Source organism: Barbus barbus (genome assembly GCF_936440315.1).
Source record: "Barbus barbus genome assembly, chromosome: 3".
Taxonomy (NCBI): domain Eukaryota; kingdom Metazoa; phylum Chordata; class Actinopteri; order Cypriniformes; family Cyprinidae; genus Barbus; species Barbus barbus.
This window is the reverse complement of record NC_136731.1, coordinates 36174878-36189904: the sequence shown is the minus strand read 5'-3', so window position 1 is coordinate 36189904 and position 15027 is coordinate 36174878. Positions and strand designations below refer to the sequence as shown.

Genomic DNA, 15027 nt, shown 5'->3' with positions numbered 1-15027 from the left:
TTTCACTTTCGTTTTCTCGTAAAGCACTGGAGTGTGCAGCAAAGATAAATCAGACAGATGTGTTTGAATAGCAAACAATGCATTTCAACCGTAAAGGAACAAGGTAGGGATCATTTTCATGTACGCAATTATGTAAACGGATAGTAATAATGCAAGCATTTTATAGATTTCTGCTGTACCCTGACTTTGCTGTAGGCTCTAAGAAAGAGGTGACTGATTGAGTCGGATTTGATAAATATGCAGAATATGGCTTTGTGAATGAAACAGATATTCAAAAATATGCAATTGATTTCTGGTGTCTGCATCCAGAACACAGTCTGCATTTGGAATTATGCATTTGTGTATGATGAAATTAATAATAAAAATATATATATAGACCTCTAATCACATACTGTAAATATCTGCAGAGAAATCTAGAGAAGGCATGAACAGATGATGATGACAGTGATGCTAGCACTGCACCAAAATGTCATCGAATAAAAAATGCGCCTAATATGTTCAAGCAGTTCCTCCATCTGATAAAGAGGATTGTTTCAGGGAAAAGCTCTTATGATTGACACACGCCTGTTTGTTTAGATCCTCTTCCTTATGTGTGGAAGTGCAAGCACATTGTTCACCACTAGTGGTCCTCCTACTGTAAATATGAGCCTTTCTGAGAAATTCAAGAGAAACGAAAGTATAACCAGTAATTCAAAGGCAAACATCTCATTGTAAAGAAAATACACCCTCATTTGCATGACTGGAATTTCAGTTTCATAATGATATCACTTAAACAAATCACAGAGTCAAAAAAGTTCATTTCACTAAAAAGGTATTATGTTGTACACTGATGTCATTCTTCTTGTTAAACGGGCTTTCAGGATATGACCTATTCACATCTAAATCTCATTGACTGGGCCATAAAGACTAAAAGCTCATGCAGACAATACCTTTCTGACTCCCCTGAAATTGCATGCAAAACTTTTTCTATTCTGAAGATTTTAAATAATAACTTTGGCACAAATGCTATGATGTTTAATAAGCAGAACTTTTTGTGCAGTGCATGTCTGAGTGTCTGTTTGCATGTGATGCATGCTGTCATGCAAATTAAAGTCACTATCACGGTTTGTAAGAAATGAAAGTCATGGATACATGTTTGCATGGTCCACAGATGTGGATTTACTGGCTGAAAGTGAGTTTCATTTACGGCTAATGCTTCATACAACCCACTGTGGATCTGAATTGATCTGTCAGCTATAACACATTAACAGGACAAATGCAGACATGCAGAATTCACAACAAGCGTAACTGTAAGACAAGCATGTTTAACCTCTAGATGCATGAACATATATATATATATATATATATATGTGTGTGTGTGTGTGTGTGTTTGTGTAGGCCTACTAATACTGATATGATATCAATACTGAATCAGACTAGAAACACACAGTGACATTAGGATATTCATGTGGCTCTTAACCTGATCAACTGATCATTGTTCATTCAGATAATTTTCTTGGTATTCTTTGGTAAAAAAACAAAAAACATGGAACTTTATTTGGAAGTGCACAAATGTTTAAAAGAGAAGTGAAAGAAGACGCGTTACTATGATCTTGATCGGGTAGGCGTGGCTAATCCTGAACTGAGTTCAGAGAAAACTTGAAAGTGAAAGGATTCCTGGAAATGGGCGGAGCTGTGCGCATTATATGTAGTGGTTTCACAACACTGTCAGGTCATTCTGACATTAGAACGAGCGGAGATTGTGTCGTGCGCTGAGGAAATCTCTATCGAGATATAACGGTGGAATAAATCAATGGGAGTTCAAAAACACCTGATTTTGGAAACGGCGACGAGAGTTTGTCAAAGGCAAAGTTGTACTGACTGCTCTTGGAGTTCACATTCGCTAAAACGGTAAGATTCTAGTTTTACGCGCAACTTCTAGTTTTACGCGCAACTAAACTTTACTGTTAAAACGGACCGTTTTCGATTGAAATGTATAAATGTGAGAACGTTTAGGAACGTTTTGTTTGGTTTATTTACGTTCTAATGCAACGCTTATAATAACACTAAACTTTAGAATTTTACAATATTTTGCATACTGTAGCAAAGTTCAATAGAAAAACTTATATTACACATTCTTTTAAATAAAAGTTTCATTAAATAGACTTAAAGACCTAATGCCTTGATAACGAAGTGAACGGGATTAGTCATTTTTACAGATTTTAAATCCAGATGAGTGAATCCCGGTTTCTCACTATGTTGCCATGAAACAAGCCAGCTTATTGCAGCCTGCGTTGCGTTTATCAGTAGAACATGTGATTGGCTTGGAGTAGATTTGGAAAGGCCACCGATTAACTGTGTTCTTCACTTGTTTCTCAACAGACAGATGAGTCTCATCTAGATGACCTTCCTGTGGTACGGCATGGAAGACCACACCGGTTGGTCTTTCCTGTAGGATGGTGGCGCACAGTTCAGTGGAAGGGAATCAAGGCACAGAAGAACCCCAAGCGAGGACAGAAGCCTCTCCAGAGGTCTTCCAATCCCAAAGGCCCAGGCCAAGCCAACTGGCAGCGGTTATCCAGACACATTTCAGGCCCTTCAACGATGACAGGGACTTCAAGACCATCGCGAAGACCACCTCAATGCTAGAGGAGAGTGGCTTCTATTGGGGTCCCATGACTGTGGAGGAAGCGCATCAAAAGTTGAAGAAGGAGCCAGTGGGAACATTCCTGATCCGGGACAGTCGTCAGAGTGACGTTTTCTTTACACTGAGCTACACAGCACAAAACGGTCCCGTCAGCGTCCGGATTAACTTCAAGAATTCCAAATTCAGTCTGACCAGCAGCAAGCAATCTTTTGACTGTCTTTTCAAACTGCTGGAGCACTACATCAGTTCCCCAAAGAAGGGTCTCATCAGGCCCTACAGGAAAGAACCAGTGCAGACCCTGCAGCAGCTGTGCCGCAGACGGATTATCGAAACATGTGGTGGAAAAGACATCGACCGCATACCTGTGCACCCGATCCTCAAAGACTTCCTCCACGCCTTCCCTCATCCGCTATGAAGATGAGACTCATTGCATTAAAGCGCTGCTGGAATATTCTGAAGATACTTGATGGACTCCTCGTGGTCCTGCTCTGTTTTAGGACGCAGGAATCATACTTTAGCACATTTTGGAATATCAGACTTGAACACTGCACAATGAAAGTTTACATTGTTTGTGAATGTTTACACTATACGGGAATATTGTGTTCCTTTGATTATATTTCTGCTATGCAGAAAGATTTATTTCAAGATAATACTTTTTATAAAAATAATAAATATATTTGTAAACAACTTAAAACATCTCAATTTTGACTTTATTTGTTGGGGGATTCATGCACTCGGAGACCTGAACGGAAATGCTTGATTAGTTTATTACATTCACAAAAAAGCAGATCGACTTTAGTCATCAAATGGGAGTTGTTTTAAACTATTACATTTCAATTAAATGAACTATTACAAATATTAAAAATACTTATGATACTAGTTCTATTTAAATAAAAAGTTGTGCAATTATATTCAAATAAAGGTTTAAAATCCGAAAATATATTAATACAATTAAACTATGTAGACAAGAACTTTTCTTTCAATATTGCTATTGGTTTTTATCTAAACAACTTAGACCAAAACAAAAATTAAATAAACGGATACACTAAATGACATTTAAAATGATATCAGTGCTTAAATAGACTATAGGCGAGAAGTTTCCAAGTTGAGCCTCACCCTTGTCTAAGATTCAAGATTCATATCATAGCCTAATCCGTGCTCTTGAAACCCGCCTTTTTCTTAGAATCCGACAGGTCATGTTTAAGATATGGTGTATTTTACTAGATTACGGGCTTTGTGTACCTGGATTCCTGAAATGACATATAGACAGGGACTTATAGGAAGTTCAGGCCAGACGTTCTGCACTGAACCAGACTGATTAATCTAGGTAGTAGCGTGGTTGAGGGGCGGAGCTGTGGTGACCGTAAATTGCTTATGGCTCAGACAGACATTTACAAGAAATGAAGTAGGTTGTGAGGACCGATGGAGTGTGACGGGGAGGAGCCTGTGATCTCCAGAGATGCTCAAACACTGTATCAATAAAACTCTGCGACACATCTCACAGGCTTACGCAGAAAAATGACTAAGAACAAAACAATGCTCGGCATCAGGGGTTCACGTAAACTTTAGATCACTGCTTGGAATTCCATTCGAGGCTGAAGGAGGTGATCTGCACTGTTCAGTCATCAGATAAGACTATGATGAGATGTTGAAAAACTTGTTTTATTCTATGTCAGACACCGTTCTGAATGAACAATGGGAATGAGCTCTTCTCTGGCTACATGTAGAGATTCGAATCAATCATTGGCCAAACAGTGGATATAGACATGTCAAAGGTCAAAAGGAAGAGCTTTGTTACAAGTAAGCTTATCTTTGGAGGAAAAAAAAAACCTTCCTGATTCTAATGAATTCATGTTATCGTAATGTGGAAGTGAGGGGGAAATCATTCGATACGCCCAGCTGGTTTATTTATCAAGAGATTTCCCTTCAACACTCAATGCAGATTATCGATTAACTTTGTAAATTTAATTCACATGCAGATCTGACAGAAATAGGAAACTATTTACTCAGAAAATCGAACGGAGAAGCCTCGTTTGATAAGGTTAGATAGGTCGCTGAGGTTGACTGCGTGAACTGGTCGATGTGGTAGAGGGTTAATCGGTCTATCTTCCCTCACTTGCCTGTAGTGATTAATACACATGAAAGCGCATAGTGACTTCCAGGAAAAGAGACAGTTGTGTTTCCCTGAAGAGCCACTAATCTCCACTGCATCTGGCCTCAACTTACACAAACATACATGTGTACACAGTCCTGAGCCATGTATTTCCTTTTGGAACCACAACGCTCCTCTCCAAAATGACACAGACACAGACACACACACACACACACACACACACACACACACAGACACAGACACGCCTGTGTGGGTAATCTGTTCATAGAAACGGCCCTGGTTTATGCACTGAGTGCTCAACCTCAACCCATCCATGCAGAAAATTTGAGCTGAGCTGACTTTCAAAGACTAAAATAAAATAAATGAAAATAATAAAAAAGTAGTCCAATACATTTTAAAAAGAGTTTACATTTGTGGCAAATAACAGTCTTTTGGTAATAATAAAAAAGGTATATATGTGGCATAGTTGTGGCAAATAATATATATATATATATTTTTTTTTTTGGTAAATAAAATAAAAAAGTTCATATTTGTGGCAAATAATATAGGTTTTTAAATAAAATAAAACGGGGAAAAAACAATCAAACAAACAAATCATTTGTGGCAAATAATGTTTTGGAAAATAAATATTTTCTTTGGTTTAATTAATTTCTAAATGAAAAGGCAAGTAGCTATCTTTGTAACCTACTCATTAGATGGCCTGGAAACTCATTAGCCGTGATCAAACTGTAATTTTTTCAAATCTATTTATAGTTGTGATGCTGAAGCCCCCTGGGAGTGGTTTTTGTAAATTTACAATGTTTCAGACCACAAAGCTATATTCCAGGAAGGCAAGTGATACGGCTACCCACATAATGGTTACTATGACAACACTCATCTCTTGCCATCCCACATCAAGGTAAAAGGTCCCCATGGCCTCCACTGAGAATATGTGGGCAGGACTTCCAATTCACTGATTCACAAAGATAAACGTGTATTACGCTAACAGAACGCAAGACCACCACTCCGTCATCTCTTCGCCCCCCTTTTCCATACACAAAGAGATGGGGTTTAGATGGTTTGAGTATTGGAAAAAAATATTTAGTAATTTCACACGTAAGGTCCCTATGAGGGGTTTGCGGCCCCCTAGGGGCTCTGTGGAGGTACAGCAGGGGGTCCAATAACACCTTTTTGACCTGATTTTGGGCGAAAAGAAGTGAATTTAAATTTGGTTGAAGTCAACTTCAACCAAATTTAAAGGTTCCATTATTTCATGCAACATTCAAATTTAGTAGTTAAAATTAAAATATACAAGTATACAGCTCATCAACAAGAATAATTTTAAAGGCTTCGCAACATAGCGCCTGCAACAATCTCACCATCTCATCAATTTACAGTGAAATACAGGGTGCTGTATTGTGGCAAGTCATATGGCTTTTCTCAGGTAAATGCCGTATAATGCAAACCACAAGCTAGTGAGTGTGTTCTTCAGAAATAACACACTTGTGATGCATCTTTCAGCAGAAGGCATGAGACACTATCAGCACGGGCTCCTGGAACGAGACCTCTAGAGAACATGTCTCATGAGACCATCTGCATGCATCCATTTATAGTCGCTCTTTTAATAAGCTTCATATCAACCCGTTTCTCAGACCAGAGGAACCACACTGAAGATAAAGGTCACGTTTGTTCATTTAACAGATGCTTTTATGCAAACCGACATACTTGAGACTGACCTCACAGCCTAATTTTTCACAGAAAAGCTTATTGATAGTGAATTGAAAGCAATTTGTGACATACTACTGCATGACGTTCATTTTCAGTCGAAGAGGATCAGCTAGTAAGCAGAAGTGGGACACTTGAATTATGTAGACTTGCTTTTTGTTTGCTTATCGTGAAATTTCCTTGCTTAAAAATCTCTTCAAATGTAGGAAGTTCAGGCGGGGGTCAATTTCATGTCAAGTCTCTGGAAAAACGCGGAGAAAACAAATAAACAGAAATCACATTTTTCTCAGTATCGCACAGATCCATCACTGCTTTCTGGATAAGCTATTAAAAAAATATGGGTATCCACATTATGGGTGTGTTTAACATACATGGAAAATGGACTAAGAGAAATAACTTCTGAATAAGCAGCCCATTTTACACAGTACGAAAGCAAATCACCTCAAAATGGAATTTTGCAATGTCCCCTCCCACAGGAATGTGACTTTGTCATCACAGTAATAAAATATGCACGAGTTAGTTACAAAACTGATACTATATAGTATGTTTTAACTGAAAACAAGGTTAACCAATCACAAGAAGCTGAACTGGACTCAAGCCAGAGTTCCCCTTAATCATCAAGAGACCCAAACACTGAGAAACCCTCCTATTCTAGGAAACAATGACTATCGGGAATTAAATAGGCGTTTTGACAGAATAACTACATATAAACAGTGTGAGAGATAAGATTTCATAACAGAATAATGTTTAATGCTGCTTCATTAAAAAAAACACACAAAAAACAGTAAGACGACCAAAATGTACATCAGAATAATTTATTGCATGACTTTGATAGCTCCAGTTGGTAAATTAATTATAACATTAGATCAAAACAAATCTTTACACTGTGTACAAACTATGAAGCCCCCCCCCTTCTCAACAATGAATTTAACCTCAAAATACTGATATATGCAGAATTAATCGTATTGCTTTAAAGGTAATATTTTATAAACTCCGCCAATAAAGCTTAAATAGGAGTGCTTTTCTTTGGAAAGAAAAGCGTCTAGTCACGGTTGCCACACATTTGCATCTGTGCCACACCGCAAGAGTGTGCGGATCCCTTCTATGTGCTGCAGTCTATAAACCGAAAATTAATTTTCCATTTCAGTCCATTAGTGACAGTAGTCCAACTACTTGAATCTGTAAGTGAAATAAATGAGTCTTGAACGACTGTTATTGCACACCAAAGTAAAACAAAACCACAAGTACATCACACCCAGCTTTGATTACGTGTGTCCAGCACAAGCTCTTGATGACCTCTAGAATATTAAGTGTTAAAGAACATTAAAACGCACATAAAAATACGGATAAGTTGCCTCAGAGACCACTTTAGTGGTACTTAAAGCAGTAACTACATGAACAGAAACAGGTAAATTCATCCAGATTTCAAAAGGTTTTAGAAAGAAAAAAAAATGCGTGCATGTACGGCAGTGACATAAACGCTTAGGAATGAAACTCTATGACATCAGGTGTGTTCACCTGAAGAAATAACGTGACATAAGTGAGTCAGCGGTTTTTGAACAAAAAGGCTTGAGGGTGCCAGAGTTCATGGGTTGAACGATCTTAAATGCAGCGACAAACTGAAACGGCTCACTTCAAGCTCATATCGGTTCCGTACAATCTCCAAAGAATGACACAAAAGGGCTTTTTTCAAAACGATGAAGTGAAAACGAATGTTCAGCCAAAACTAAATATACGTTCACAAAAGAGCACCGCTGGATAGACCCAGAAGTCTTTGTACATTCCTCAGTGTTAAGACTGGTAAAATCAAGCGGGCTTTCCCCACTAACCCACACAGATACAGATTTATACAAACACACCCTTTCCTCTCCATCTGCTCGGTATCATAAAACCATTCGCACACAAACTCCAACAGTCGCACACAATCACAAAACAGTCACACATGCAGAGAAACAGCTGGAGCAACTCGTGCACGACACAGAAAAAAGACTGTGCTTCAAGCAGCACTCACTCTTGACAAACAATAATGTCATTGTTCTAAGAGTGCCGGTTTCCTCTGAAATGCATCATGGTCTTGATATAACGAGAAGTATTGGTAACCACTGTGCTGACACAGTCGGCAAATACACACGGATACAACTGAGGGCCTGAATCACTAAAGCTGAAAGCATGTGCCAACTAGCTTAAGTAGCTTGTGTAAAACCAGAATCGGTCATGCTCACATTGAGTAATCAACATTAACATGCATTCTTGCTTTAGTAACCTGGCCCTAATTTTCTTGGTACATTTTAGTTTAGCTGTATCAATCTATCGCGGTTTCCTCCTCCAGGTTTGGATTGTCCTCTTGATCGGCCATGACGCCCATACAGTCTGTCTCGGGCTGAGTCACAGGTTCCTCCCTCTGAATCTGCATCAATTCCTCGGTTTCTGCACTAAACAATGGCCCAGACTCAGATGATGTCTCATCTTCCTCTGGAATAATTGAAATATCCTTCCTGTCGTCTTGAGACGGTTCGTCCCTAGCCCCAGTGTCGTCGTCTTCCTTTCGGATGGCAACCGGCGTCTCTGCTCCGTCTGCAGAGGCGTCATCCTGGACGGAGGACTGGGTGCTAAAGGAGCGCAAGCGAGGCGGGTCGGCAGGGGGCAGCAGGGTCAGGGAGTCCACGCTCAGCGTTTCGGCATCATTGTCAGACAGGAGGGAGATGGTGGGTTGCGGTGCAGGGGTGAGGCTAGGCGCCAGGGCGAATCCTGAAACAGGAGGTGGGAATTACACACATGTAGAAACGTCTATTCATACTGAACATACAAACTAGGGCTGGACAATAATTCAATATCAATATGTATCGCGATATAATTTTTCTACACGTTTCAAAATCAAAACGCATCGCGGTTGTTTTATATGAATGTATCTCTGAAGGGAACCGACTGTTTTCAGAAAAGTTTCGATGACATTTTCATTTGATCTGATAGTCGCGTTCATGAGTGACTATCAGATCAAATGAAATCACAGGAATAAATTACATTTTAAAATAGAAAACAGTTATTTTAAATAGCAAAAATATTTCAAAATATTTTTGCTGTATTTTGGATCAAATAAATTGCAGGCTTGGTGAGCAGAAGAGAATTCCTTAAATATCATACGGTTTAAAAACTTTTGACCGGTAATGTATGCTAGCCTATAGTTTGAAGTTAAAGATATTAATATTATTAATGTGCGTCTGAGATGTTTATTTGACAGTGATTTCACATTTCTTGTTTGTATGAAGGCTAAATACAAATAAAAAGGTGAACATTATGTATTTGTGCGGTTTTTTATATATATATATATATATATATATATATATATATATATATATATATATATATATATATATAAAATATATAGTTTTATAGGAGGAGGTTTCGTAGACTTGGCAAATTTATTGGCAAAGTTTGCAGCTACAGACATCTGTTGTGGCTATTCTTGGCAGTTTTTATGAGGCTTTTTTTAAATAGAGTTCATATCGATATCGGAATTATATCGTATCGACCTAAATTAAGAAATATATTGTGATATAAATTTTGCCCATATCGTCCAGCCCTAATACAAACCAGTCAAAGGGAGAACTGCTTGTGATAGATAGACAAATGTGAGCGATGTGAGAGTTTATTAGATGATTGGTAGACGGATAGGATGGCTAAATACTAGTGCTGGGCAGTTTGACCAAAAATCTGTATCACGTTTTTTTTAGAATTCTGGTGGTTTCACGGTTTAGCATTCCCTGACTGTGCCTTTATATGAATCAGATTTCATGAAACAGTTGCAAAACCACTGCATTTTAATCACAATCCAAACAAACATTCTACAGTATCCACCTTTTTCTTTCAACACGTAGGAAGTAAGCCTATGGGTGAGACTTCCGGTTCATTAGCCGCTATAAGGGAAGTAACGAGAAGACGGTAAATGGTAAAACTGTTTGCACTACAAACCAGTGTGTTCATAATTAAGACAATATGGTAATACACACCAATTTTCAATATCAAGCAGCAAAACGAGCTGTTTTTGTACAGCTAAAAATGGATGCAGATGAGACATGAAGCTAGACCCATAGAATTAACAAATGACCAAGCCTGCTCTTACGGGAAGAAAAAGGTAGATAGTATGAGTAGTTTTTAATGTAAATTAGATCATATCATTTCAAAATTTAAAGTGCCCCAATTATGGATTTTTGAAAATGACCTTACATGCAATGTGTAACACAGCTCTAAGTGAATGAAAACATCCTACAAAGTTTTAAATCTGAAAATATATTAGTGCTGTCAAACAATTAATCGCATCCAAAATAAACGTTTTTGTATATGTATGTGTACTGTGTATATTTATTATGTATATATAAATACAAACACATGCATATATATATATATATATTTAAGAAAAATATGTTATGTTTATATAATAAATATATAATAAATGAATCTAAATATATACATTTAAATATTTTAAAATATATACTGTAAGTGTGTGCTTTCATATATACATAATAAATATACACAGTACACACGTTATGTAAACAAAAACTTTTATTTTGGATGCGATTAATCACGATTAATCGTTTGACAGCACTAATATACATACATATATATATATATATATATATATATATGGTAAGATAATAGATAAGGTAATAACTGACAATGTGAGGTGTGTAGATAACTGAATTCATGCTACAAGTTAAGAAATGCTTATGTGAGTCAGATGTGTTTAAGGTCTCTCTATTAAGAAGCTCTCTGCCAAGAATACGAGTATGGATGTAAATGGAGGAATGGCAGAGAGCCATGGAAGTGAAAGGATGAAGATAAAAAAGGGTGAAGCAGAAAAACAGGATAAAGTGCTTTCTCATTTTGGGGTGGTATTAATTCACAGAGCCTTTGGATTTCATCAGCCAACCCACACTTGCTAATACCATGCACTTTTAGAGTGAGGTTTCACAGTTTCTACAATGATGTATACATTTATAAATACTCATCACTTCACTAGTCACTTCAGATAAATGCAATGCAAAGTTTAAAATTTGCTAATTTATTGCTCTTTATTTGCAACACTGACTCATACATGAAATGAATAAATCAGCTATTTTTGTTTATCAACTAATCTAAATCATTTCCTGAGCAGTTGCATTATATTAGGCTTACCAAGTGCATGCACACACACACACACACACATACATACATACATACACACACTAGAGATGGGAAGATTCCCCGATTCGTTCGGTGCATCAGCATAAAAAGCCATTGATGCGATGCATCGGTTTAAAAAGTGTGCATCGGCTACAAGTTGTCATTTATATCATGATGCATCGTTTCTAACATGTTTGCATCGGTAAAAACGGATTTATTTCTATATAATTACTAGTGGATGCGCTATACTTTTATTATTTAGAAAGCGACCAATAATCTGTGACCAATATTTTATATGTAGATTGATTTCTCCTCTCGAAACTGTGTCTCAAGCGCGTTCTCTCATCATCACTGCTGTGTGAATGACAAATCACAACACCACGGAGACCCAAGGAAAAACAAATCAATCGGGGTGGTTCCATAAATGACAAATTAAATTTACACAATCTCACTAATTTGTGCACGCTTATTCTTAAGCAGCCCTTAATGGTCGATCATGGATCATATCGATGAACCATGGCAAACAGTGAATATATCTGTGCTCTTTAATGCATTTGAGACGTGGCGTTTTCCTCAGTGCATAACTGACACATCATTGGTATATCTTTCATCTGCAAATATTAGAAAGTCATGCAAACATATCTATTTTACGGTCCGGAATGGGCGAGGCCTGCGAGAGCAACGAGCGCTGCTGCGCGCAAAACAGACAGAGTGCAATAATTCTGAGTAAAATATACATTTTGCTAAAATATTTGTTTTTGGACATTAAATGTGTCTTTTGTGGAATTTTAAACCTACATATAAGTGTATTTTTATGTAACTGTAAAGGGACTATAGTAATGGGTAAATCAAATGTAAGCTCAAACTAAGCTCTCAAACTAAAATACCAAGTTAAAATGAGTTTCTTACAGCAGTTAAAATAGTCATTTACTTTCATTTTTAATTCAGTGATTTTAACTATTTAATTTAGCTATTTTAATGCTTTAAAGAGCAATTTTAGATTGTAATGTTCTGTTATCTGTTCTGCAAACTATAAAAGGTACAGCTGTCATAAAACCAGGTTACCATAGACCTGTTAGTCAGTTAGTTCCCCAGCATAAGTTGCCACAGTGACTAAGCTTGATCTAAGCCTATGTTAAATTTGCTTTATGGAACCAAATCATTTGACAATGAGTCAGACTAACTGAAATAAGCCTGGGTTATTTGGTTAACCTGTTTTATGAAACGGGACTCAAGGCATTAAAAGTGATCTCCATTGCATTGTATCGCATCTAACCGCATTGTGTTGAATCGAATCAAAATCAGATCGCACTAAATCGTAATGGAGTGAATCGCATCGGTAGCTGCTTCATATGTATCTTTAATGTATCGTAGACTATGTATCGGCCTCAGTCAAGAGATGCACATCCCTAACACACACACACACACACAGCTTCAGTTTTTAGTAGCACAATGCAAACACACTCTCAAAGCTTTAGTTTTTAGTAGCACAATGCAAGTCACTGGAAACTGGGGGGGGGGGGGGGGGGGGGGACTCTGCATAGTCAATCTATGTAAAAACATCACACGGACATGCCTGTTATGTGTGCATGGAGCTCTAAACCCACTCTCCACCGTGCCTGTCATCCTCAGACAGAGAAAACACGCTCCTTCGGCCTTCCCTGCCAGACCTGACTAGAGAACAGAGGGACAGATCAGAACGCATCCTACTGACAAATGTATTTAGCATCTAATCTGAAGCATACATGGAGCAAAACCTACAGCCAAAGTATATTATCAATTATCTTAACATGCAAAGTACACTATTTTATATCTACATAGAACAACATCAAAGCAGGATTATGGTGACAGGTTGATTTAAAAACAACAGCTCACTGAACTTTTTTACTTACTTTTACTTTCTCTTTTTACACATTTCACATCGGCACTGTTTAAAAATTTACCTACATTTCACTGCTGGTTATACCCTGTATAATTGTGTATGTGACAAATAAAAATCTTGAATCTTGAATCTTGAAAGTGCACTGGCTAGCTATCCGACATTTGAGCACTTGATGCTTATGCCAGTGATCTGGGTTCGAGTCTAGACTGCAAAATGTCTTGATCTTATTCCTCCTATTCCCTCAACCCATTTTACTTCTGCAATGGGACAAAGCAAGGTGGGACTTTTTTTTCAAATTTGAAATGACACGAACTCATAAATCATACACAATAGAGTACAGCAGTACTGATTCAAGATTCATTTTTCCCATAGGGGTTTTAAAATAGTTTTTTTTAAAGCGTTATAAGCTATGAACCAAACCAACCATCTACAAAGTGAGTCACAACATTAAAAACTTTAATTTGAAGCAAAGAGCTACAAACCCATGAAGCACTGTGAATGACAATCTAATTAAAAGCTATGCAGAAACATAAATGAGACTCTCTGATAGATGGAATTTTCTTTGCATAACAATGGGTAATGTCGTTTTTAACCACAAATTCAACTGTTAAACAGAGTTATTTTAAAAATAAGTTGAAATAATGCAAACAGGTAGCTTCAACAGAAGCATGTACCATCAATTAACAACTAGGTCTGTCTTTAAAGGCTTCTAAGTTTTTACTACTGGAACCCTACTGTTGCACTTTATAAGACTAGTGTGCTTTAAGAAGATAAAAAAGGGTCAGATGGATTTCCTGTTGACTTTAACACTATGCAGGTTGAATACCACTATGTGGTACATGTCTGTTATGACAGAGACCGAGGGAGAAATGGATGTCTCACCACAAATCCACACCTTCAAAACAATATGTCATCTGCTACTACCGCTGCTTTTTCTAAGAACTTCTCTACAAAGATGTGCCGCCCCACAATGCATTAACTAACAATGAATGTGGTCAGCTCACACTGGTGCACTTGGGTGTTTGTGACAGTGTCCTTATTCAAACAACTTGAGTGACTTCACAAGACTCTGTCCAAAAAAAAAAAAATAATCAAAGAGATTATTAAATGACATGGACAGTTTCACCTCAGACAACCCCAAAAGGTCACTGTATTTCAAAATAGATCATCATAGTGATTCAGAGAACAGAAGGAACTGAGATACATAATGAAAGAAATGAAAAAAGTCCATGACCGTATTAGTTAAACGCCCCCGCAAAAAACTGAAATCTGTAGGAGACTTCACAGAGGCCACAAGACTCCACTCCTCTATTCAGAGAATTAGCCACCAGATTGGCTCCTGGGCTCGTGTGGTGTGAAGACTTTGTGAGTTTTCAAGTTCTTCCAAAACCACACCTGACCACCAGCGATCTGCTGACAGATGCAGTGTAGGAGGCAGAGATAGAAAGAGCAGCCAGACGCTATACAGACCTTTAGAAGTGAACAAAGTCCCTCAGAGACTCTTGTTCTACCCAGCATCAATTCTTAAGGCCCTTTGGAGGA

General features: G+C 37.7%; 2 protein-coding genes across 11 annotated transcripts in view; one reads left to right on the top strand and one right to left on the bottom strand.

Moving 5' to 3' along the window:
- Window positions 1-1680: 1680 nt before the first annotated feature.
- LOC306848402 (suppressor of cytokine signaling 1-like) lies at window positions 1681-3316 on the top strand. Its single transcript, XM_079382934.1, has 2 exons — window positions 1681-1890; window positions 2362-3316. Exon 2 carries the CDS (start codon window positions 2436-2438, stop codon window positions 3039-3041), a length of 606 nt encoding a protein of 201 aa, XP_079239060.1. The 5' UTR covers window positions 1681-1890; window positions 2362-2435; the 3' UTR covers window positions 3042-3316.
- A 3925-nt stretch (window positions 3317-7241) lies between these two features.
- clec16a (C-type lectin domain containing 16A) overlaps window positions 7242-15027 on the bottom strand; it is a 67456-nt gene continuing 59670 nt past the window's right edge. For 6 of the 10 annotated variants that reach the window (XM_079376712.1, XM_079376711.1, XM_079376704.1 and 3 more), the window contains one exon: window positions 7245-9191. In XM_079376712.1, the coding sequence (XP_079232838.1) occupies window positions 8746-9191 (446 nt within the window). In that variant the 3' untranslated portion in view covers window positions 7245-8745. Of the gene's footprint in view, window positions 9192-13179; window positions 13278-15027 lie in introns of all 10 variants that reach the window. The other 4 variants (XM_079376708.1, XM_079376710.1, XM_079376707.1 and 1 more) reach the window with 2 other exon arrangements.